The sequence below is a fragment of the Mastacembelus armatus genome, chromosome 21, assembly GCF_900324485.2.
Source record: "Mastacembelus armatus chromosome 21, fMasArm1.2, whole genome shotgun sequence".
Taxonomy (NCBI): Eukaryota; Metazoa; Chordata; class Actinopteri; order Synbranchiformes; family Mastacembelidae; genus Mastacembelus; species Mastacembelus armatus.
Genome location: NC_046653.1, coordinates 14729578 through 14755393, shown reverse-complemented (window position 1 = coordinate 14755393; position 25816 = coordinate 14729578). Strand labels below are relative to the sequence as shown.

General features: G+C 36.9%; 1 protein-coding gene across 1 annotated transcript; it reads left to right on the top strand.

Annotated features, from left to right (window-relative positions):
- Nucleotides 1–9464: 9464 nt before the first annotated feature.
- lnpa (limb and neural patterns a) lies at nt 9465–18163 on the top strand. Its single transcript, XM_026296331.1, has 13 exons — nt 9465–9587; nt 10647–10741; nt 11181–11222; nt 12510–12697; nt 13024–13082; nt 13181–13221; nt 14419–14502; nt 14609–14660; nt 14757–14978; nt 16071–16176; nt 16522–16592; nt 16897–17052; nt 17277–18163. The coding sequence occupies exons 2-13, from the start codon at nt 10715–10717 to the stop codon at nt 17459–17461; spliced, it is 1233 nt and encodes a 410-aa protein (XP_026152116.1). The 5' UTR covers nt 9465–9587; nt 10647–10714; the 3' UTR covers nt 17462–18163.
- The last annotated feature ends 7653 nt before the right edge of the window (nt 18164–25816 follow it).

The following is a 25816-nucleotide window of genomic DNA, read 5'->3' as shown; positions in this document are numbered from 1 at the left end:
ATTTTGTGTGACTTGCTGAATGTTATTTTTATGTTAAACACTGGATGTACACGCCAATGGGACCATCACATAGCCTACAAATTGACCTGGAAACTCATCAATAGTCCAAATTCATGTATTTCCATCTGTATTTCGTGCAAAATTAAGACTGAAAAATGGAGATGCAGAACTTTTCTTTACGGTCCACTCAAAAGAGGCTTTAAAGGGCTGAGAAACGAACACTGAAATTAAAATGATGAAAACAGTACTGGCCTTTGTCCCTGGGGTCTCTGTTATAACTCTATATCTCTGTATTTAAAATATCAATGACTGTATGAATTTAAATATTTTAACTTGGAAAAAAAATGTGCAATATGAAATGTAAATCATGTTATTTATTGATCGTGTTTGTTCTTGGAAAATAAATTTAAAAAAAATCTTTACACATTTCCATTTTTTTCTTTTTAAAGAGCTGCTGCAAAACAGAATCACGTTACAGGTGTATATATACGGTATATACATTCACACGCATTCAATGACAATGAAGACATCTTAGGCTTATTTAGATGCTCTGACACAATTTCTATAGCAGACACAGTCTAACATTAATTTTAAAAAAATACGTGGAAAGCTACAGGGAATATGAGGCCTGCCATCACGGGTCATTCCGGGCCTATAATTTACCATTATTTTTACATTACCTCTAAATGATACAAGCTGATACTGTCGTTAATTGCACTTGGTTAAAATATAGTCTACACCAGAATCCCCCCAGGGGGCTTTAAGATAAGTTGCTTTTTTGAACGTCCCCATTAAAGAAATAGGATTAGGGCAGCAAATATGGGCGTGATATATCACCATGTTTCCTTGCACTTTACTAAAGCGAGGGCTGTAACCCATACAACAAAGGCATTGAGATAGATCGAGGTGTAAAAAGCAAAAGACAAGAGGCCAGTGAGAGAGAGAGAGAGAGAGAAAACAACACTGCCCGCAATAACACGATTAGTTTTGTATCCAATGTGCAAGACTGAAAAAAAAAAGAATTCATCATAATGCAGAAGACTGTCTGTCACCTTCGCTGAATGGTTTTTGACAAGAAAATAAATCTTTTGGGTTGTTTAATATATTTTATATTTTCTTTATTTCGGTGCTAATAGAAAAACCAAATTAAATGTCCACCAGCGAGATAGAAATGCAAAGATCGATGATCCTGCCCCTACTGTCCAATCACCCTTATTTAATTGACTGTATTTTCAGGGTAATTGAACTGCTTGTTGTAAATTGAGGATTTTATAGAAACGACATGAAAACTACATTTACTGACATTCATCGCATCTTTGACATTGATTATCTGATCAGCGCCGTGTCATGCTAACCTCCAATTCTTCATTACACACTGTTTATGAGCTGTTACAGAACAACTTGCTTGTTCCAGAGTGATTGATTGCCTTATTAACGCGTGTTCTTGTAAGTGTGACCGGACTGATTACGATGCATATGTTTAGAATAATGTTTCATTTAGCTGACTGCGAGTAATGCAGGGTGACAGCTGCTGCGGGAGGACAAAAAAACCTAAACTACAGGGAGCAAGCGGGGCCAAAACGCATTTAAGGTGGAACAGCGCAGACCCCTATGGTCAAACGCAGTTACTCAGCGCCAAATGAAGGACTGGCAGCTCAGTGAGCCAACTGAGGACCACAAACCATAGCGCTGCTGTGGCCAAAAATCACCACATATAGATCCTTTGTTTCTGCATAAACCGGATTCCACGTGAGAATACACCCCAACATAGTTCAGACATACGTCTTAAAACATATTGTCTACAGTAGCTACAACTGACGTACCAGCTGTTACACCAACACGTTGACTAAATCAATCAAAATCCATCCAGCGCCCCCCCTCCAAAAAAACCTATACCATATTTCAAATCTTTAGGAATTTTCATTGCTATTTAACTCTAAACATTTTTCCAAAACAAGCAAAACGCGCAACATGGACTGCAGCCTGATGAGATTTATGCCAACATTATGCTTATAAAGTAGTCTCTCCGCTGTTTGTCTCAAATCATTGCCTCTGTTCAAATGTTACTTTCATATATTACATGACATTAATTCAACTATAGCTCATTAAGACAGAATGAAATGGTTAAATTAACTTATCAACTCATAATGATGATGAATGGGGTATTAATTCAGATACAAGCTGGGCAATTTGCAATTTTGCGCGTTTTGATGGTTCTCAAATAACATTTAATATAGCGGGTCATCCCCTCAATCAATTACATGAACATGTGAGTCGGTCGTATGGAAAATCCTTTTTTCATGCATATGTATTGAAACGTGTTCTCAATTATCTTTGGAAATTGCGTTATTGGTGTAAAGCCAATTTCCTTTAGCTTTGGGTTATGTTTAAGGTGAATCAAGAAATTGCTATTATTTTGTTTAGTAGTTTAAAACAAATACTGTGACTCCTATTTCACCATTTTGTTTGATATATTTTAAAATGATCTTTTTTTAGATGGTAATATTAACAACAACCAAACTGTAGTCACTTTTTAATAGGTGTGAAGAGTACAAGGGTATTGTATGTGATGCAACTGAATACCTGCCAAAAATCTGTTCAAATTAATTCATATTAAGAGAGAAGGCATTTAATCATTTTATTTATTTAGAAATTAAACAGTAAAATGTGTTTTAAAGAAAAACTTATTGGTAGCTCTTGCTACATGGCCATTCTATCCCAGAGTTTTCTGATAATTTTATGCCCAGAGTCCATTTGTAGTCTCACTGAAATGTATTTAGCCCTCTATGAGAACTTCTCACTTTTTCTGTTTTAAGTGCAATAGCTGCCAAAACCCAATTGCATTGAAAACTGCAATATTCAATATGTTGCTATTCTCAGAATGACTAAAGTCAGAGTGATTTGTGGTTGGTCTTTAATTCAACATAATTTTGTCATCATAGTGATCTGCATTATAGGTCAACATTTTTCAGTACGCTTTGCCAGTATAAAATCATTTTTAATTAAATATAAAGATTCAGTATATTCTGGTCCTGACTCTGGTGTAATTTTTTAATGAGTCTGGATCCCAAAGGATTTAATATTTCACATTTTGGATTGACAAAGTGCAGAAGTGAAGCTTTGAATTATTCAAGAACTATATGCAAAACACCAGAAAGATAATTTCTTTGGCAATAAGTCTGAAAATAAGAATCCTGAGCTGTCTGAAGCTCCTGACTTACATCAGTGTCCACAACACAGATCACAGCTCAAGAAGATGGATTCCCCCCCCCCCAAAAATGCTGTGAAAACACTTTCCCCCCAGTGGTCACGTCACTGTTAAAACTTGTGTTATCTGTTAAAGTCAGAATAGAGTAAGTGGTCAAAGGTAACCTGTGCATGCATACAGGATCAGCTTTTATCCTTTGATCTGATTATGACCTGTCCTTGAATACTCATGAGTGCAGAAATACAAATTCGAAACGTAAAAATGTGATATAATAAAACATAAAGGTGTTTTGAAATGGGAGAAAAAGAACTTTGACCCTTTGCTTAGTATAAGTAATGAAAATCAATAAAGTATATTAAAATATGAAAACCTACATATTACTCTGTGTCAATTTTCCGTTTTTAGTCAACTGTTCATGTGGTTAGGTGCGTTATAAATATCTTGAAAGCCTTTCAAATTTTAAGTCCAAGAGTTTTCCAAAACCAGTCACACAGCAACATTCTTGACAACCGTATGTGCACAGACAGAGGGCTACTGTACGATGTTCAACACATTAGATAAATATACAGGCAGGAAGAATGAAATATATGACATATGATATAGTCTGTCAGCTAAACACCACTGAGACTCTAAGATTCATTCATTTAACAAAAAAAACGATGCAGCCGTCCTTCCACAACATTGGTCAATGAATCAAAAGATCAGCACAGAAAGCTACGGCTTTCTGTTCAATAGCAAAGCAGAAAGATGAAAATGCAACATTCATATGATGCTACAGTCTCCACCAGTGACAGTACTGTTAAGATGGCACACTACCTAAACTTTTTTTTCACTGTGTTAAAAGTAGCTGTAAACACTGCTGGTTTTCACCTTCACAACAAACAGTGGTGGACAGTTTAAATGAATTTATATTGCCACCATTCAATTCCAAATGAACACAATGGTGAGTTTTCACAACGGAAAAAAGTATAAATAAATACTTTGGTTATTTAGACATGCAGCACACCGTGACTGGTTATACGTTTGCCTTGTCCAGTTACATTTGTTTTGTAAAATAAAAATGCCATGAACCCAATTTTAGCTTTTTTTTTTCTTTGCAAAGATTTTAGTTTGCAGACCATATTCTTGCAGTGTATCATCAATATAGGGAGCCTAACCTACAAAAAAAATATTAATTTCATTCATAAGAAAGAGTGCTCTTTACACTTCCCAGTTGTTTTTCCTACCTAGACAATAATTCTGATGACCTTTCAAAGCCAAATAGTAACAGGTTACTCATACCCCAACACACATTGTACTGGGGTTGGGCAATCACGCCATGTGTATTTTTCTATTTTAGTTTATATACTGTATATTGTTATATTGCAATATATGGAAATTCAGTTAAGAAAATGCATAGGTAAAATCATCTACGAGATTAGATACCCCTGATATTTATTATACTGATGCATAAATTCAGCATTTCTGTAAAAATGTAATGATAGATTTGCTATTGCCCACCGTGGCCTGATACAATCAGAGTTATGGTGATTTTAGGATAGACTGTATAGATAGTTGACTTCACTTTATAAGACAGCTAATGGTATATACTGTATTGGACGTTTTACGTTATACATAGGAAATGTGGAGTGTGCTTGGTATGACATGCAGCCAAGACTCCAAACTACATATTTCAGCTATATGATACACATTACAATCACAACCATATGCCCCATAACTAAATTTTTAGATACTTTCATTCCATGCTCAATAATAAACATCATGTTGGCCCACAACCCCACCAAAGGTTTTGTTTTTTGCAAATAAAAAGCACTTTGGTTGCTTACCAATTTAGCTTCTGCTCTGCAAAACCATAATCCACTGCATATTATTCTACTGGTCCCTTGTTTCCTTAAGATGTTAACCACCTTCAACAAGAACATATTGCTCAGAAATACACATACTACCCCCAAAATCATTGACCCGCCTGGCCTCCAAACTCTCAGAAATCAGTCAAATTTTCATCAGTTATTCTCAAGTCCTTTGTGCACATTTTGATAAAAATGTTTACTTTGCTTTAGCACTCTAAAATGTTACATCACAATGATTATGGGGAAGCTCTATAATGCCAATGCCAAACAAGTTGTTCAAACATTTCTAACAATGTCCATTGTATGATATTTATATAATTCATGTAACAGCCTGTAACATTGCTAACAAGAACACTGTTTAGACCTAGCTTCCATTACTTACCATTATTTTTGAATACACAGATTAGGTTGAATAGGAGAGAGTCTCTATCACAAGTTGCACACAAATCCCCAACAAATATGTAGTTGTATAATTTTTCTGAAGTCACTAATGAAGCACTGAGTTACACTCTATTAAGGGCTGCAAAGAACACAACTTGGACTTCTCAAATCTGTTAAAAATTAAGATTGCATTTCTCAGCAAAACTTCTAGGAGACTTTGGAATGAGACACTTGAGCAGCTCTGACCCATCTCAAAATGCAGAGTAATTATGGCGCAACACACGAACAGGGATGTTACTTTTTCTGTACTCACAGTTTGCTGGCATTATAGACGTGAGCGCATTTAGTTCCACATATACGTATTCCATTGATGTGCACTCCTCTGTGTCCAGTTGCAATGAACTTGAAAATAAAACTAGTGAGCCTTCTTATCAGCGAGGAAACCAGGGCAAGGGGTCAATCTGAAGACGAAAGTAACCAGGCCCCAAAGCCTGTAAAAAGAAGAATCCTTCCTTAGTTTGTACAGACAAAAGCAGGGTAGAATATAAAAATCAAGCTTTAACAGGCCTAATATTGTAGCATTAGCATCCTCACAGTATCTACTTACAGCTACTGGTTGTGACCACAGTGAATAGTTGGTGCAACTTTTATTGAAGCTGCTAATGTCTGTCGGTCAAACACTGAAACAACATTACTTGCTGTGGCTTCGGTCATAGCTATGGTTACTGCTAAGACCCAAGAATATGACAAATAGGCTGGCTACTCCATGTGATAGTTTTAGTTGGACAAAGTTTTACAAGGACAGCCATAGTTGTTAGCCACTGAATTAGCTGTTATAATGCCACTTAAACATAGTAAAGAAAACAATAAACATGTTTAAATGTTTTTATTGTTTTGAATACAATGTACTTCCAGAGCTCAGCTAATTCATCGAATTATATTTTAATCAAGGCCTTCTTGTTTTTGCTCACCTGAACCATTCAGCCTTCACAGTACAGCAAAGAAATGTTGACCTATATGAGCAGCTAAAGCTAGCATTAACTCCATGTGCATAGCTTTATTGCTTCAGCAGCACTGCCAAGAGCAATGTTGCTACTGGCAAAAGACCTGCAACAGGTTAACAACCTACCTTATATACCTACCCAGATGGGACTGGACCAAACCACAAGTGGGGGAGCTCACTAGGTCTACATGTTAACCAGAAGGCAGAATACTTAGCCAAATATATTTATAATTTATACAACTGTATTTATACATGGCCAAGCAATTATAGAACTATCTATGTTAGCACTGGCTTCAGGAAACTTCTTTTATCAAAAAAAGACAATTGCTCCCCCCCCCCCATTCCTGAATCCATAGTAGAACCAGGAAGTATAAACAGACAGTAGCTCACCTGCAAACCCTTTTACCGACCAAGTGGACAACAAAGTAAAACAATAGTTGATATTGCAGTGCTTATCTTACCTAAGCAGCAGCCTCCATGCCAGCTTTGGTCACTGTTTCCTTGAAGAACTGCAATGCTGAATCTTCCTATGATATAAAAGCACAGGTGCATGTTAGATGAAGTGGACAATGGGGGATGGGGTGGGTGAATGTCCAGAATGTCCATTATAAGTAAAATCCGGTTTAAACCTGGGGCCTTCTGTGTGGAGTTCGCATGTTCAAGCTGTGCCTGTGTGGGTTTTCTCCAGGTGCACCTGGTTCCTCCCACAGTCCAAACACATGCAGATTGGGATTAGGTTAACTGGTGACTCTAAATGGCCAATAGGTGTGAGTGTGTTTGTCTGTCTCTGTGTCAGCCCTGTGATAAACTAGTGATCTGTCCTCAGTGTTCCCTGTAGCTTGCTCAGTGTCAGCTTAGATTGTTTTCAGCCCCATGTGACCCTGAACTGGACTAAGCAGTATAGAGAATGAATGAGTGAATGAGATTACTGCACATGCACTGCACCGCTGGGCAATAATACTGTATGCATATTTGTACATCTGTGTCACACCACTGTGAAAGCTATACTTACAGTAATAGTTAAATCCTTGCACTCCTATTACACTACTTCACAAATTGTATGTGTTGTATATAAAAAATACATATTTTTTCTAACCTTTTTTCATTTAAATGTTTCATCCCTTTTGCTTTTCTTCTTTTTTTAACGTCCCATCTTCCTTTTTTTAAAACAAGTTTAACTTTATTTAATTCTAGTACATAGAGAGCTTAGTGAACTGGAGTCCTTGTTTCTGTGCACAAACCTGGACAATAAAGCTGATTCTGATGCTTGAAACACAAATGAAACAAGGCTCAGTTTTGGCAACCATCTTTTATCTGTTTATTGGAGGATTCACAACAACAAAAAAGAAGATTTTACATGTAACAATATTCACGCAAATATCTCACACTTGCCCTCTGAAGCTGTCTCTGTTTTATTGCATGTGAACAATACCTGATACAGCCCCCCACCTGCAGTGCTTTACTGCATTTGACTTATTAGTGATGCATTGTTTATAAAGCAAATATGTTTTGTTTTTCAGGTCGACAAGTTGCATTAAGATCGGATTATACCTTAATGCCTTGGTGCTGCAGAGATCATATGGAAGGCTATATATTGTAGCTCAACCAAGATATAGCCAGACCTGGCTTGTATCTCCTCAAACACAACAAATCAAGGGTACAGGTATATCACATAGTCTATACGAACTTTGAGTGGTAAACATAAATGTGTTTAACCATTTTGTCAACCACTGTCAAAACTATTTCAGGGGTACTAGAGTGAATCAGGTAAATGGAAGACTGAGAAACTGCAAAGACAGCACATTAACATAATATTTGGAAGGAAAATATGTTTGACTGTACTATAATTTTGTAGTATCATTAAATGCTGAGGTTTTTATGTAAGATAATCTGTATGCTGCTTATTTGATGTGCTTTTGTTAAATTTGATTTCTTTGGCAATTTCTACAAGTTACCTGGGTCTCTTTCAAGAGATATTTATGGTAATGGAATTGCCTGGTTAAATAAAGGCTAATAAAAGTTTACTAAGAGACCATATAATTGCATGTTGTCTGCCTCTTTCCCTAGTGTTTCCCGTCTGACAGGTTATCAATAAAGGCAATGATGCCAAAAATCAAAATGGCTGTAGGTAATGCCTACGTGCCATGACCTATATTAAAGTAAAGCTAACTAAAACTTTCAATCCTATTGTTTAACTTACATTTGTAAAACCTCGCATTTATGGGAGGTTTTACCTACTGGCATTTCACAAAGATTTGTTTGATTAGATGTGGGGCTTTAAAAGAGACTTGACTTGTGTGCAGACATAATAAACCCAAAGTATTTGCAACAGACAAAAAACAGTGTTGTCTATTATTCTTAAATAGGTAAAAGCATGATCACTTTTACAAAAATTGGTATTCTCTTGGCAGACACTTTAAACTTATGTTGTTGGTGTACGCATGCAATAAAATCAATGTAGTCTTGCATGAAAATCCACAACAGCATTTTGGATGGAATATTCTTGGAATGAATGGCTAGTCAATGGTCACCAGCTCTGCTCCAGCCATCAAATATCCAGACTACATGACAATATCTCATCTGCTTCAAATCATCTGCTTCAGGACTTTGGATTCTTCCTACACCTGAAAATAGTTCTTTGTGAACTCTAGTGGGTTTTTTATGGGCTTATTTCTGCACAATTGGCTGCAAAATGAACCTGGGATCAATCGGAAACCTGATTATGTTGTTGGATAAGAATATAAAACATCTAAATTGCCTAAAACGTCTGCCACGTTCTGTATATTGCTAAGACTTATTTTACCACTGCAGCCATAACAAAAACTATTACTAATGCTTATAATATGTCAATCTGACATGTGTAGGAAAAGAAAAAATAAACTAGACACCTTTTCTTTTACACAATTTAATCATCCCACGCATCTGCCCACCAGCCGTGTATCAGGACACGTAGTGTTTAGTGTGATCGCTACAACAGTGGCGTTTAGTGGGTCAGTTGGACACAGACTCTTGGGCAGGGCCCAGCTCGGTTCACGTTACATGAGCTTTATGAGCAGACACTCCCCCATCCTGGCTCGACCGTCTAAAAACAGTTTGACCGCAGTCCCGCCACAGGCTGCTGAAACCGGACAAGTCAACCACAAAGGTAGATGCACTTCTGTGTTTCTGTGTGCTGTTAAAGCCTGGTTATTTGTCTCGCTTGCACTAACCCGGGACGAGGGTTAAACTAAGTTAGCGCAGACTGCTGTTGCTAACGGCTAGCTAGGTTGACAGCAGTGCTAACGCTAACAGTTTACTCTTTGGTTTGTTTACTAAGTGGTTTAACTAGTTATTTAGGTAACTTTAGGAACAAACAGCGACAGCGCATACCTTCCCTGGGAGGCACCGCCAGGCTGCTACTGATTTTAGCTAATGTCAAAATGTCACCGAGCACGAAGAGAGAAGTTTAATTTGCTAACTTTATGGTTAGCCAGGGTAACTAGAGTTAGCTAGGTTAGCTCAGGCTGGTGATTTAGTGAACTCAGCAATGTGATAATAAAGACTGGGTTGTGTTGGAGTCTTTAGTCTTAGTAACTATATGGTGGACTAACTTACTGTATGTTTGAATGGACTTTCAAGTCTAATGCAACAGGCTGCAAAAAAAATAAATTAAAGGTATAATGTTATTTTTTGTTGAAACTATTTTAAATCGGGTTAAATATTAAGGCACCTGTGGAGGCATGGGGTGTACTACTAGTTATTGTATCCCATGTCATATTTTGGTCATCACTTTGCACTTTGAGTGCTCTTTGGTGTTTTGGATCTCGTTTTAGCTGCTTTGCATCCGTTTTTATTTGCATTTTGTTGTTTGGAGACTTTCTAATAGAGAGTTTAACAGTCATGGTTCTCCTCTAAGGCCCCCTGGGCCTGTGCCTGGTAGGCCCATTCAGAAATCCATCCATGGTCTACCCCCTTCAATGTTAGTGTTCAATCAATAAGACTGCTAACCTAGAAATGCTAGAATAATGTTACATTATGTAATTAGTGTAGCACGTTATTATTCAACTGCATCACAAACAAAAGCCTCCAAAGTTTAGAGTCAATGTTCCTCAAAAACTTTTTGGATATTGTAATTTTCATAAATAATGTATTAAATTGTGTCAGTTTTAACTCCATGTAAGGAAAAAATGGTACCTGGCACATTCAAGCCTATTGTTGTCAACAGGTGGAGAGGTAATCTGTGAGAGAAAGTCAGAGGAGAGGCCCAGAAATTGAATATCCCTCATCATCAGTATGGGGGCTGTTATCTCGCGGTGGAGGGTTCGTACTGAAAGCTTTTCTAATCATGTCTTGTTGTTTTATGCTGCTGTCAAGTTTACAAATTACATTTAGTTTGAAAAAGTTTTGATATCTTTAATTTTTGCCTTCTAAAAGTTTTTAGTTTGGAAACACATGGCACTCAAACATAAAGAGCGATCACTTGCTTGAGAATTATCACAGTTCAGACATTTATGTTCCCATGATTATGATTTCTTGGGAACATAAATGTTCCCAGTTAGCACAGGCTAACTAAATTATATCACCAACAATGAGGAACACATACATGACATAGGGATACACAGATTTTGCAAAAGTGGGAAGATGAAACAGGAAGCTTCCAGATGCTTTCAAGAAGTTGTCTGCACAAAGAGCACTATTGTAATAGGAAATGACGTGATTTATTTTCTCTAACTGGGATTTCAAATTTCTTGCCTTGCAGGCTAAACCATCCACAGTGCAGATTTTAGAAGGAATCGATAAGGTATGTTTAATCAACAAAGGTTTCAACAAAGATTACACAGATAAATTGCCAGAAGTGCTATTTGCAGTTGTTTAAAACACATTTAGTTTTAATATTATAGGTAGTCTATTTCTATTTGTTGTGGTTGTGAGATAACATGCTATGAAATGACTACAAATGCTCAAATTAGCTTTTAGCTCTTACTTGCATAGAAATTGGGCTGTGGAAGATGTGTTGTATAAACATATATATTTTTTTTTACGATAAGCAAACAGATATGACAGCGAATGCCAAATCAGCTCCTTGTTTGCTTGCTGAAAGGGCTTTAGTGCTCATCTGCTCATCTACAGTTAAGCTAGTGTTAGGCTATTTTCAGGACCTGTTATTGGAACATGAGGCACTACACATACTGAAGAGGTCAGGTGGCAGTGAAATTGTAGATGGGGCATTGTTTTTTTTTTTTTTTGTTTGTTTTTTTTTAATGACAGCATGTTTTGACTAAATTTATGTATTTTTTTGGTTTCATGGTACACCACAAAGACACACGTGTGTACAGTAGAGCTGATATATGAGACTAGTTTAGCCAGTGCTTAGAGTGACAGACACAAATGTTCAAGTAGAACCAGAGTGGCCAAGAGTGGGTCCTTTTCTGACTGCAATCTATTTTTGGATGAGGTAATCAACACTTTAAAGTAGTGGTGTACCATTTCCATCTAAAAAAAAACCTAAGAGATGAATGAACCAGAAGGGAAATCCAGTTATGATTTGACCAAAATGTTTGCATGTTATCCTCCAATTTGTCACTATTTATGATGAAATTTACTTCTTTGTTGTGCTGCATGCTCACCTTTTATCTTTTCAGTCCTGCTAAAGAAATAACTTTGACTTAACTTTTTTTTTAAGTTAATCCATTAGTCTACATAGAATTTGCTTCCATTTGCTTTGTATAAACATGACTCCCATCCAGAATCACCTGGAATAAAATATCAGTGAGCTGATATGATGAAAGTTAAGTGATAATACTGTATTAATGGCCAGCCCTCAAAGAAGTGCTGCTTGATCATGTTTGGTAGAAACTAGACCAGTGTGTTCATAGTTGTTATTAGGATGATATTGGAAAGAGGAAAATGGTAATAGTTCATCTGCCACAAGAACCAACGTACATTTAAAGAGGAAATTACCTTTACCTTATTCTCAAAATACTTTTTAATGATCTCCTCATGACTTTTCTAATGATTCCAATTTGACAGAAAAAGCTTTTATGTACTCACAATCACTGTACTAATGTGTTGCTTTTTTTCTCTGCAGGATATACAGATTCTTGAAGAACATAGTGAGAAGTGTCAAAGGCAGCTAAAGATATGGGTCGGGCGACTCATTTTGTACTCGTCTCTGCTCTACTTGATCACATGTATGGTTGTGTATTTCTGGTACCTGCCTGAACAGTTAATAGGACAACTCATACTGTCTCTTCCCTTCATAATATTTCCTTTATTGTAAGTATACATAATACTAAGCCTGGGTGATATGGCAGAAAATATTATCACAGTATATTTTTTTTTATATTGATTTATAGAAATTTGTTTGTTTTGACCCTCATGTCAGCTACGCTGTACCCTAATAGAGTGACTGTGGAGATGAGAGTAGACCCAAATGCAGGAAAGATATATCTATTGAAAATAAGATTTTTTTTGTTTGTAATAATCTAGAGTAATATGTGATATCTAGAGCATTTTGTATTGCTGCAGCCCTGCATGATAGTTGATCCTATTTTCACTGTGCTGAAAACAATGACCAAATAACTTTTTTCTTTTCTCTTTAGAGTGTGCTTACTTCGAAAAATGCTTATAGTTATTTTTTGTCGAAGAACAGAAAAAAATAGTAAGATTGCTTTTGCTCCATAAACATGTAATTTTTTTTTTTTATTTTTGAAGTGGTGTTGAATTTTCTAAAATTATTTTGGTTTTACTTTTTTTCAGATGAAAAATTAGAGGATCTGAAAACACAAAAAAGAAAAATAGTAAGTGATATTTTTATCTTTTCATGTTTTTCATGTGTATTTTGTTTGACTCCTCTATTTTGAATTTATTTTCATGTGCTTTTTACCCAAAAGAGAATAGAACAAAGTACGTGGTATTGTGTTAGTAAAGTATATTTTCTTATTGACCTGTTTTTGCTTGGTATGGAAATACTCGTCATTGAAACAGGTTGGTCAGATGTGGCTGCTCATGTATGGTTTTAGAAAATCAAAATGTTCTCAAAGATGATGGATCACCATAAGATTGAGTGACAATGGGTGCTTGTCATTGTGACTAAGAAGCATATTATATTCATTCACTAAGATTTAACATGTCACTGAGTGTAGCAGCAGCAATTATAAAGCTATCACAAAATACCATTATATGTTTTAAGGAGGAGGTGATTTCCAGCACTACAGGTAACCTATAAATTTTCTTTCAAAGTCCCCGAAACCAGGCTTGAGTTTGAGAGAACTGCAAAGTGACATTTCAAAAAGCAGCTGTCATGCATCTGTGGGTTTCACCATGGTCAGAAAATTGAGGGAGAATCATGTTACATAAGTCAATCTCTGTAGGACACCATCATTTTGATGTCTAGTGGGCTCTAATGATGTGAAGAGTTGCACTTCATTCTGCTGTTTAAGTAGGACACCTTGTAGTGGATTCTTATTGATCTTCTCAGCATATTGTTGCAGGATGCTTGCTAATCTAAGATCTTCATACAATGTGTGATTGGTACAGTGACTTAACCTAGTAAAGCACTCTGCTAATGTCACTTTAATTAATAGCATTTAGTGCAGGAAAGAAATAAATCTGAGAAATTACTTGTCATCCTCTGTCAAGTCTAATAACTTTCGATAATTAGAGCTGATGGATTTTCACAGTCTCCATTATCGAAGTAGTGAATGTAATTATTCTTCATTTTATATGTAAACATTTAGAAATATTTGCTACATATTTTAAATGAAGATGTACAATTTAGTGAAGATTCTGGTGCCCTTTCACAGTCACATTGACGTGGTTATGTTATGGTAGGTGGTTGTAAGATATTCCGATATGTTTATAAAATGCCTATAGATTATCTGATTATTATCAACTAATTACTCAGCAATGAAGCTGTTATTACTGGAATGATTTCTTTATGGAATGTACCAACTATAATTTAAGAGCCTATCATGTTTTGATGCCTTCTTTTCCAGCTTGAAGACGTTATGGAAACTGAGACATATAAAAATGCTAAAATGATTCTGGAGAGATTTGATCCTGACTCCAAGAAGAAACTTGTGAGTTATTTTGTTTTTACTGAGTAAAGTAAACCAGTTTGGCTGTTCTTGGACTTTAATCATCTGTATTTTAATATGCTCTTGAATGCTTGTATTTTGTGTGAAGGAGCTGGAATCCACTCCAGTTGCACCACCAATGACTCCAAAGCCAGGACAAGGTAGCAGTTCCTCCAGAAGCAGAAAGCACTCATTTCCCTGTTTTCCACTAGCATTTTATACCAGTGATAAGTAGCTTATAGTGTTTTCTGTTTTAGAGCTCCGCCAGCGCAATGTCATCCCAAAGACCCCCCCAGCGGTGATGAGTCTTGCAAGCAGCACTGCCACCCGGCCTCCTCTTGCCGCCGGGCCCACCTATCCAGGACGGCCTTCCCATTCTGCTCCAGGTGGACCCCCAGAGAGGAGCTTGTCGGCTATAGCTGCTCAGCAGAGCTTGATGAGGAAGCCTGTGACCCCTGGAACACCTGTTCTAGGAGTCGGTGAGTTGCCTGCACACAGGGGGATCAGATCATAATGTGGTCGATTAAGGTGTGATTTACTCATCCTTGGCTCTGTGTCCCGAGCTGCTCAAGGCTCTGTGTTCTGTATTGTTAGCAAACATGATATATGGATGTAAAGGGTAATTCTATGATTTTAGTAGTGTAGATATCCTACTAAAAGGTTCAAATTATCTCAAATAAGTGTGTAATTATAAACTAAGATTAGAAATAACTTATGATACAGCTAGAGCATTTACCTCAGCGCTATAATGCTTGTGCATTGTGTGTTAGGTTGCATTTGAACACTTCAAAACCCAGCCAGCAAATACAGTATAAAACTTTCAATAGAACAGTTGTTGTATATGGAAGACATCTGTGGAGGGTAGAGGTATTGAATATTCAATGTAAATTATTTCTGGACTATGAACACTCAATAGAAGATGCAAATAAGTGTAAATAGTAAAGGAAATTTGCTCCTAGAGGAAGCTGCATGCTATAATTGCCATGTGGAATGCCAACTGTGAGGTATGCACGAAGCAGGATTACATTAACTATGATTAATTAGCCAGACCTGCGTTTGTTCTCTGGGCAATGGTGTTGGAATCTCACTAAATGTCTTTTAATGCTTGGTGAAATTGCCTTTGGCATTGGGAACACCTCACAAATGGTTTACATGACTTGATGTTATCACCTGCTTCTGTTGAAAATTGAAAGTGAAAAGCAATTTGATACAAAGAGTCACCACAGAGTTTCCATATGTTGGTAAATTAATAACCAGCAGGATACTGAGGCTCTGCCAAGTCTCACAGAAATGACCAGTCATCTTCCTATGATTGCTCTTGATGTTAGATTATATTAATTACTGCTCACCAACACAGCAGGGATTCTGAACGTGCTTCGGAAGTGAGAACTTGTGTGAAGTCATTAAGAAAAAGGGCCCGGTTTTTGTGAAATTGATTATGGTTTATGCAATAAACTGTGAATCTGAGGCTCACCATTTTTGGTTTAACGGTAAGAGGCCCCTGTTTTTTTGCAGATTTAATTCACGACTGCAGGCTGTGTCTAAGCAACACTGATATTGTGCTTTAACAGGGATGCATCCCCCAGGGCCACCACTGGCCAGACCTGTGCTCCCAAGGGAAAGAGGCGTTATGGATAGAGTCATTGAGTATCTTGTTGGAGATGGCCCTCAGAACAGGTACTCAACTTCTGCTTTAAAAAGAGCCATTCTCTTCTCAGTTGCAGAAGCAGAGTCTTATGATGTTAACAGTTTTTATGCAAGTAATGTTGTCCATTATGTTGTTTGCTTTACACATTGAAATATGTTGTAATTATACAACACCTAACTGTACTTATTTTTATAATATAATAGAAGTGTAAGAGCAATGCTGAAATGCGGATTATCTCTCAAAAGAAACCTTGAACTGCTTCCACTTGTGCTAAATTTCAGGTGTCCACTATTGTAGTTATCAATAAAATTGTTTATGGCATCTAATGTCTGTTTATATACTGTGTTCACTGGATTGTCTTTCCTTCCTCATAGATATGCTCTCATATGTCAGCAGTGTCTCTCTCATAACGGCATGGCATTAAAAGAGGAATTTGAATACATCGGTAAGAGTTAAAGACAACACTTTTTGTCAGTCTCCATCAAACACTGTGCCTTCATTTGCCCTCTAGCATTTGGCAGCGTAGTATATCATATGGCTCTTTAATGCCTCTGCCACTACCGACCCCTGTAAGCAAAAACACAAGATTGAATATGCAAAACAGTGCTACACATCAATCTGAAGTGTTTATGCATCCAAGGCATTTTTTGTCATTGGTTCATATTCATGTATATTAATCTATGTCTGTCTGAGAATGTATTAGTGAGGTGACAAACTATATGTATGGTGTTTTTATTTGATTGTTTCAGCTTTCCGATGTGCATATTGTTATTTCCTGAACCCGGCACGAAAGACCAGGCCTCAGGCACCCAGGCTTCCAGAGGTCACTAGTGAACCCAAGGTGCCACCTGAGGCACCGTTACCATCGTCTGGTGCTGATGCAGACGATGACCAAATGGTTTTAGGTGATTTGTCCACTTAAGACATATACGTCTAAAATCTGATAGATATGCATGTAATTAGATGTCACCAATATTACTACTATTTAGAGATTCTGTTTTAAAATCGTGAATTTTGTTGTACACATATATAGTAATGTCTATTCTTTTCCTACTTTCTTTTCAAAGTCATTTCTACATTTTTGAGATGCACTGAAATCTAAACTGACCCATTATTTCTAATTATCAAGGGAACACCACGCTTGCTGATGTCTCAGCTGAAACTGCAACCCAAGAGCCAAGCACAACCACAACCACAACCACAACCACAGAGTCCATTTCTGCGTCAGATGGCCAGAGCACCGGAGAGTCACAAGACCTGCCCTCTGAGAAATCTGATGGAGAGCAAGATTTGTCTGCAATGGAAGTGGAATAAAACAGTGGAGTAGTAGTCATGCTGTAGTTTTTTTTTTGTTTGTTTTTTGCTCTTTGAAGAAATGTGATATAATTAAATACTGTAAACTGGAGTAACACTTAATAGTAACCAGCCAGAAACTGTTATAATTTTTGCCTTACAATGCAGAATGTCCTTCCTTTGAGAATTGTTTTTATAGCATTTGTAATGAATTGAATATTGCAGTGGATAGCTCTAATATATGGTAACAACCCACCTTACATTATGGTTTAATATCCACCCCATTTTCGAGACCTCTTTTTGGGAGCAACAACAATTATTTCAAATTAATTTAGTTGTTTTTGATGTTGTATAGGAAAACTTTCGATGTTTTATTTGGTTTTGATAGAATTTCTTATACTATCTGGGTTAGCAAAGAAATGTCAAATAAGAAATATTTTGCTGGGGAAAAACATTTTTATTTATGGGAGACTTATTTATAATTATTTTTCTGTAATGTTCTGCTTTTCATGACCGTACTGAGTGGGGTACTCTGGCACAGTGGTGCTAGCAAAATGTTTACACAACCATGGTATTATAAGAACATACATAGAATATGTATTTATTGCAGGTGACGTGTGTGTGTGTTTTTTTTTTTTTAATATATTAAGTCTCTGCTTCAGAGGATTGTTACCCTAATAGTCTAATTGCATGTAGATAAATAAAATCATTTAACAAATTTCAGTCAGAGGTGACTGTTGGCTCAGTGTGCGAATTGCTGTTATGAAATAATACTAAATAAACTTGACAGCATTTGATTACATGTGGGTTTATGATTTATAGTTTAGAAGTGATTCTGCATTAATATATGAATGGACAATATAAATATCCTTGCTAACAACAGCTCCCATGTATTTCTGTTACCTATTTTGTGTCTTGTTACAAATGGTGCCCCCTTTACTCCTCTGTCCACCTTCTCACCAAGTAGCATGTTTAAGCAGTCCATTTTCATTAGCAGGCCAATCTTAGCCTGTGATCATTTTATTTTAGCTCATTGATCATTTCAGACAGCGTAAGATAATGGTGCTGACACGGAGACCAACCAGTCTTGATTGCTTGACCCTCTTCATTTGCAACAAGAAAGTCATTGCAGCTTCAAAGTTGCTCTCTGCCATCACACGACCCTTTTCCCCAGAAGATACACCGTAAACTATTGGTGAGGTCAACAGCCCACATCTTCTATGGGTTTTGATAATGTATGTTTACAGAGACGCGACCTCCTGTGCCTTGTAATGCATCAATGTGACATCGACAGTAACGCCTGATTCCACCGCATGCTGTTTGAGGCTGACCTCTGACAAAAGCCAAACAAGGAAAAAAAATGGGACATCAATAGGACAGTGGTTGGATATTTTCACACCATTGGGAGGTTGTTCCGTATACATAGACTGCACATATGTGCATCATCATAAGTAATATATCACAAAAGATCTCTGTGCTATGTGGTTTGAAATGTATGTCTGAGTAATATTTTTCATTCCACAGCACTGAATCATTTCTTGACAGTTTGTTCTTTATAGTCAGTAGAATTATTATTTGTGTGCAAGGGTTTCAACTCAGTATAACAACATTCATTTTTTGGTAGCCTTTTTTTTCTATACAATGCTTGAAGAATTTCACAGACAGATGGAAAGATCACAGAGATTTAGAAGTTGCTCAGAGGAAAAAAAACTTGGAAAAGTGGAATTGTGTTCTCAGCTGTAGTTGAACATCTTTTAAAGTATTACAATAACTCTGGTACTGGTATTTGTATAGTGAGATGATTTGGATTGGGTTGCAAATAGAAGATCTATTTAGGCAATATCAATATGTGGGATCGCCCTCCAACTCCCCTATCAGGATGTTGTCATCATAGTTTGCACCTAATTGACTGTCATCTCAACCTATTATATAAGCAATTCAAAAAAACATTGTTCACATAATGTGAAAACAAAAGACTTTTGTTTTTGAGTCCAATAGTCCAAACACTCAAAGGATTACATCTGTATTGCTATCATACAAACACTAATTGATTTTCAAGGATGACAAACGACATAAAGCCCCAGTGCCAAGGTAATTTTGAGCAAGTGATGAAAATGTACAGTGGGGCTGTCCCAAGGTTCATAGTTCTTTTCATACTCATCTCTCACATGTGCATTCGAGGCCACTTGACTTAAATTTATACTGATCTTTTATTTATACCCGCAAAAAATGGCAGATAAGAAACATAAGCGTTCTTGATATTGTGTTTTGTCATATCTAGCAGCCAAAGATTGAAATCCTGCGAAACAATTTTCTGAAGAAATGAAAGAGCGTGCCCTCCTGAACCCTGGAAGAAAATAACCCCACGGTGCGAGGCAGAATATGAAACAGAGGCACAGAATAAGTAAAATAGACAAGTGCACCAGGCTTGTCACTTTTCCATTTGCTGCCCCCGAGTGTGAGCACTTCAAAATTCTCCTCATCTCTGTGAAGACCTTCATCGTTATGCTCTATCTACTGTACTGAATACAGAAAAGAGCCATATCAGACAAAGGTAATAAGGAATGGATTTATCATTTTCTTCAAATCAGGATGTACAATGCAACAGGAAGAACAACCAAGTCATAAATATGCTCCATAAGCCATTGCACATTGGAGACAATGTGGAAAATGCTGAGATGAGTGTCACAGAAGCAGTTAACATGGTTGTGATATTAGAGATCACCATTGGCGCCTGACAACAGCATCATTACACAGTAATAAGAGCACAATCTCCTTCAGAGAAGCATTAAAATCAAATTAGATTATACAAGAGCTTGGCTTGATGAGCTGCAAGGGATGATGGTTCCGAAGCAGTGGCTCTCTGGTTATTACTGTAGCTCTTTAGCTGGTTGGACTTGAATTGTCACTTGACTAAGTTGAGCAGCTTTGCACAAAAGGTCATCAGCTTCTAAGAAATTAGTTTTTAAAATTCAAGTCATTGAAACCTACACACCCTGATGGATGAGTCTCCATATTTTTTCCCCCCTACATTGTATCTGTCAAATCATGAATGCGTGTTGCTGAATGCATGATGCTGGCAATAAACCACTGTGCTGTAGTTTATACCAGAGTGATATTCAGGGATCAGAGAGCATTGTCATTCCCTGTCCTATCCTGAACTCAATACACCACTGAGTGATGACATTTGTTTTACACTGATACAGCTGGACTATTATTACTGCAAACAGCACACTGTTGTACCTTAATTATAAGGCAAACTAAAAGCTCAGATGCTTTTAGAAAGACAGTGTATGCATAAACTAATCTGTGTCATCACAGTATTAAAAAGCTGCGGTACCAGCACATACTAGAAAAAATTCCAACACAGAAATAGAATCTGTTCTTAATGTATGGCTACAATCATAATTTCCGTGCTTGACAATTGATATATTGATTAATTTTATGTACTGTTAGGATTGAAAATGCCATGGCAATCAATTAAAAAAACAAGGTTAACCTAAATTTACAAGTCCTGTCATATGCAGCATTATAATTCAATTACAGAGCAGGCTCAAGGCACAAATAATACTTTCTTTCTGTTTTCATGTTATTTATAGTATTTCATATTTCCAAAGGAGGGAGCCCAAGAAGCCACCAAAAACAAAATAGGGATGAGAAGAAACACACCCCTGCCACTACTTCATGTGGAAATCATACAAAGCATCCTGCAGGCAGCAGGTTCATTTTATAGCTTCATCTATTACCACACTGTCATTGTTAATTGTCTTCTTTTTACCTCTGCAGGATTCTCCAAATTGGTCCTATCGAATGTGACAGGAGGAAGAGCATTAAGCATCTGACAAGATGATATCTAAGTTCAATTTCCTACTCCTCACCTGATTTATACCTGCAGAAGATCATTTTCCTTTCTGTCATAAAGACCTCTATAAATCAGTGGTGCTTATGGAAACACTACAGAACAGGGTCCCTGGATTTGTATCCCCTGTGTTTGCTATTATGAAGCCATTACGGCCACATTTTCCTCCTTCAAACAAAAATGATCAAATCTAATACTGAGAAGATTAGAGAGATAAAGAGAGAAAGTGCTGGCAGAGCTGTTCAACACACTCCCTATCTAAACAATATGCTCTAAACTCAATAAAAACAGGGCTTTTTGCTGGTGACACCATTATCCATCTGTTTGGACAAAATTGCTGTATCATGGTATAAATCTGCGATACAAGTGACATATCCTCTAAAATAAAAGGGAACATTAACTGCTCTATCTTCTAGAGGCCATGGGACTAGCTGGCTATAAGCTCAGTCAAGTGTGATGGCAGTTATACTGTGTTTTACTAGACTGCAGACAATTATACTTTGCTCCTCTCCCCTAAGAAGACAAACTGCCGTGGCTTCAGCTGAAATGATTTCAAATAGATTTTCCAAAATGTCTGTCGCCAGATTGCTTCCATACATTATTTCACTTAAATGGAGAGAAAAAAAGAGGGAGCAAATCCACAAATCAATCACAACAGCCCACTTTACCAGATGGAAAGACGAGAGTTTTCAGTGTGTATGTATGTGTGTGTGTGTGTGTTGAAGACCTGCAGAGAAGGACGGTTATAGGATGTGCACAGTCCTGTCTCTGCTATGTGTCTCACTCATTTTGAAGGATGACAGAGTATCTACTTTCAGTAGTGTGCTGGCAGCGCTGTAAGAGTGAAATAATGTATAATGAACTGACCTGCTGACTTCTGGCTAGTTCAAAAACTGGATCATTCAACCAATCATGTGTAATTCATTAAAGGAAAAGGAAATGCACTTATTTCATACAACACACACTTGGCTCAGGAAAAGGTAGTTTGTAAAATTCCTCAATCTGTATCTTGAGTTGATTGCTGAATGCCACGAATACTGATATATTTTTGTAACACTGTGTAAGAAGAGGTGAGGCAACATAAATTTGACATAAAAAGAACAGAATTATAAATTAGATTTTTGTCATTGACATTTGTTATTATTTCAAATTTAAATAGCTTCTGGCTTATGGCTAAAGCTTAATATGCTTATCTCAATGTCTTTCCATTTACTAAGGAATATATATAACAATATCTACTTTGGAAACTAGTTAAATACACTAGTGGAGGGCAACTAGGTACATTTACATGTGTACACATTTACACTTAATGTGAGTGTCTTCGTCGTCATTTGTACTTGTTTGTATTTCAGAATACAATTTTGTACTTTTTATTCCACTATATTTATCTTACAACTTTATGTACCTTAGCTTTGTATGTAAAAATTTATATACAAAACATATGGAGAGCTTATAAAATCTATACTGCTGTAGATTAAACCCAATAATGTGGTAGTGTCGTCAGCAGAACCCAGTGTTTGAGCTCCTCCTGTTCTGTGGAGCACATCAGGTGACAAGATTCTCCTTGCTATTTGTGGCCCCCTGTAAATGCTCCAATCCCATCACTCACGGTACCAGCAGCTGAAGGGATGGTCATCATTTCACGAGCAATGGGGTATTTATGGGGACAGGTTGCTAGCCTAACAGACATTATCAAACTGTCTTTGGGCCTTGGGACTGTCAATGGCAGAAGCACTGGAAGGCACTGGGTTAAATAGGATTTGAACCCAGAACCTTCCCACTGAGGCATGGCAGCACATGGGTTAGTGCTGCCATCCCCCCAAATAAGTCTTCATAGCTGATTAATTTAAGTATTTCATTAATTATATTTATTGTCTAATAATATTTAGGTTTACACCACTGGTTAGACAAAAGAAGCATTGTAAAAGTGTCACTGAGGGCTCTGGGTAACTGTGACAGTATGTCTCACTCATTAATTGAAAGAGATAATCAGCAGATTCATCTATAATGAAGATAATTAATTGCAGTCTTATTTAAAGGAGGTAAGAATGAGCTGCAATTCAACTACAACACTAATACTGTTTACACTTGCTCTAAGTAATTAACGATTATTCTATAATTCAATTAAATACTTTTTCACTTTCCTGATTATACAACATTAAAATTGCAGGGACTTTACTTGTAATGGAGTGTTTTTTTACATGAATTTATCAACAGTACCTCAGCATCACCATAGAGACAAACAACGCAACAATTATAATCAGCCAATAGGAACGCTGGATTTCAGCCGAGTTTCCATCCAATCAGGGCACGATGCTCTACGACGCTCTACACAATTGTCAAAAAGCCTAGGTCAATGTTATCGACGACAAGTTTGCTAATTAAATTTAAATTTAGCTCATACTATGGACAGTGTTTTCAGTGTGTGTGTGTGTTTTAAACACTGTTAAGTTGGTGGTGCATGTGAAGACACAATGAGCTTCAGTTGGAGGAAGACAACTGTTGTTTTTTAACTAATAGTTAGCTTAGCTAGCAAAAAAATGCTAATGCTAACGTCGAGGCTAGCCTAACAGACTGCAGCGCTGCAGCGGCTTTCGCGTGGAAACAGATGAAATGGTAAGGGAGCTTAGGTGAAACTAACTTATACACTTAAAAACTAAAAATTATCAGCTAACTTATAACGTTTCTGCACGTAGTGTGGCTGAACCTGTCCTCCCATTTAACCATAAAGGGCCAGCGGGGAGCCACCGCTAAATGCCAGGAGACATCCAGTTATGAAGCCAGTATCTCGGCATTATTAGAAGTAGCATAACGGTAAGCACTGTATCCCAAGTACTATCCTATCTTTGTTACTACCATGGGTTTATGTTATGCGCATTTATCAGGTAGCTTGTGTTAGGGAACAGGTGTAGAGTGGTCCTGCAAACTACATGCAGAGCTTGTGAAATACAAGAGAGACCAGACTAAGACTGTACAGACTGTAAATATCACTGCCAGAAAAAATGCAACTGATGTTTCTTAATCATTGCTGTAAGACCACATAGTTGATGCAGCAGGTATATCAAAGTAACACAAAGAGTGGGCAATCACATTCTTGCACAATCTAAGGTTTGCTTTTTGAGGTGGACAGTTTTTTTTCTGTTTATCGTGAGTGTTATTGAGGGAGTTAATAAAAAGAGTGAACTTCACAGAGTTGTATTATTAATCTTTATAGTGTGAATTTTCCTTCTCATGGATTGCTGAAGAAGTGCACCCACCACATTTTGCAGTGCTGAGATGGGTCTGAATGCTTGCTAAAATGTCTGCCTGATTGGCTTAGTTAAATAAAAGTGCACATTATGTCTAACACCCCACTGCTCCCAAGAATTGTACCTGCATATAGAATGAGCCTCCTTAATATTAAAATGCTTGTATTTACTGATTGTATCACTTAACACATGACAGTTTTAGTAGTGTACAGCAGCTAAATAATAAAAAAAGCACCTCACATCAGGAAAATTAGGAAATATCGAATGTGATGTAATCACTTAATTTTACTTGATTGATGTGATAGTTTCAAATTTCAGTTTCCAAAGACAATTTGTGGGACTGAAACTGTCACACACTTTATTTAATGTTAATACAAAGCCGAACAGCACGTCATTTATGGATGTAGTCATTGTATCCTCTGTCAGTGTATGCTCTGTAGGTAGTAATAGTATAGTCGTCCACTGACCTGGGCATTCTGAGTCCTATGGCCCTGAAAATGCATTTGTAAAGAAAATGGTACACTGAAAAAAATTCCCAAAGGTCATGTCACCAGTTTAATTTTTGTTTGCTGTTTTTGTATTCCAGCTTTGCAAAGAAAATACTGTAAATCATAGGTTTTGAATAGGCAATGATTCCCTTAGGAATTTTTAAACAGCAGTACTGATTAGTGACGGACAGCCACCTTAGAATCATTACAAATATGGTTATTCATTATCAATCACATTATCTTAAAAGTTGAGTAGTTTGCATCCCTGTGTTGCTTCCTTATTAGGGTCACGGGGATCTGCTGGAGACTATTCCAGCTCTCTTTGGGTGAAAGGCAGGGGTACACCCTGGACAGGTCACCAGCCCATCACAGGGCCACATAGAGAACCTCACACACTCACATTGCACTCACTCACACTCACACTCACTATGGGTAATTTAGAGTCACCAATCATCATCCCCATTTCTCATTTATTTTTTAATTTTCAGACTCACCTGAAAATTCAAATAAAACTTTAACAAGATAACCATCAGGGTATTAACAAATACATTTGATTTGTTTATGCATTATTTGTACATACAAAATACATTTTTTTCATTCCACCATATTTTTAAAATTAAATATTACATTTTAAACATAGACCTTAGCACCCCATTGATGTCCAAATTGCTTCAATGTGGTGACACATTTGTACTGAAAACAGAAATTTTAGCATCATTAATTCTCAAGTTATTATCCAGATATATTGTGATGACTTGGGAAATCATTTTTTTTTTGTTTT

Excerpts from the sequence above, each read along its gene's own strand:
- lnpa (XM_026296331.1), top strand. The coding sequence starts at position 10,715 with ATGGGGGCTGTTATCTCGCGGTGGAGG. Across the intron at positions 10,742-11,180 it reads CTGTTATCTCGCGGTGGAGG|GCTAAACCATCCACAGTGCA; the intron begins GTTCGTACTGAA and ends CTTGCCTTGCAG. Across the intron at positions 17,053-17,276 it reads CGATGACCAAATGGTTTTAG|GGAACACCACGCTTGCTGAT; the intron begins GTGATTTGTCCA and ends CTAATTATCAAG.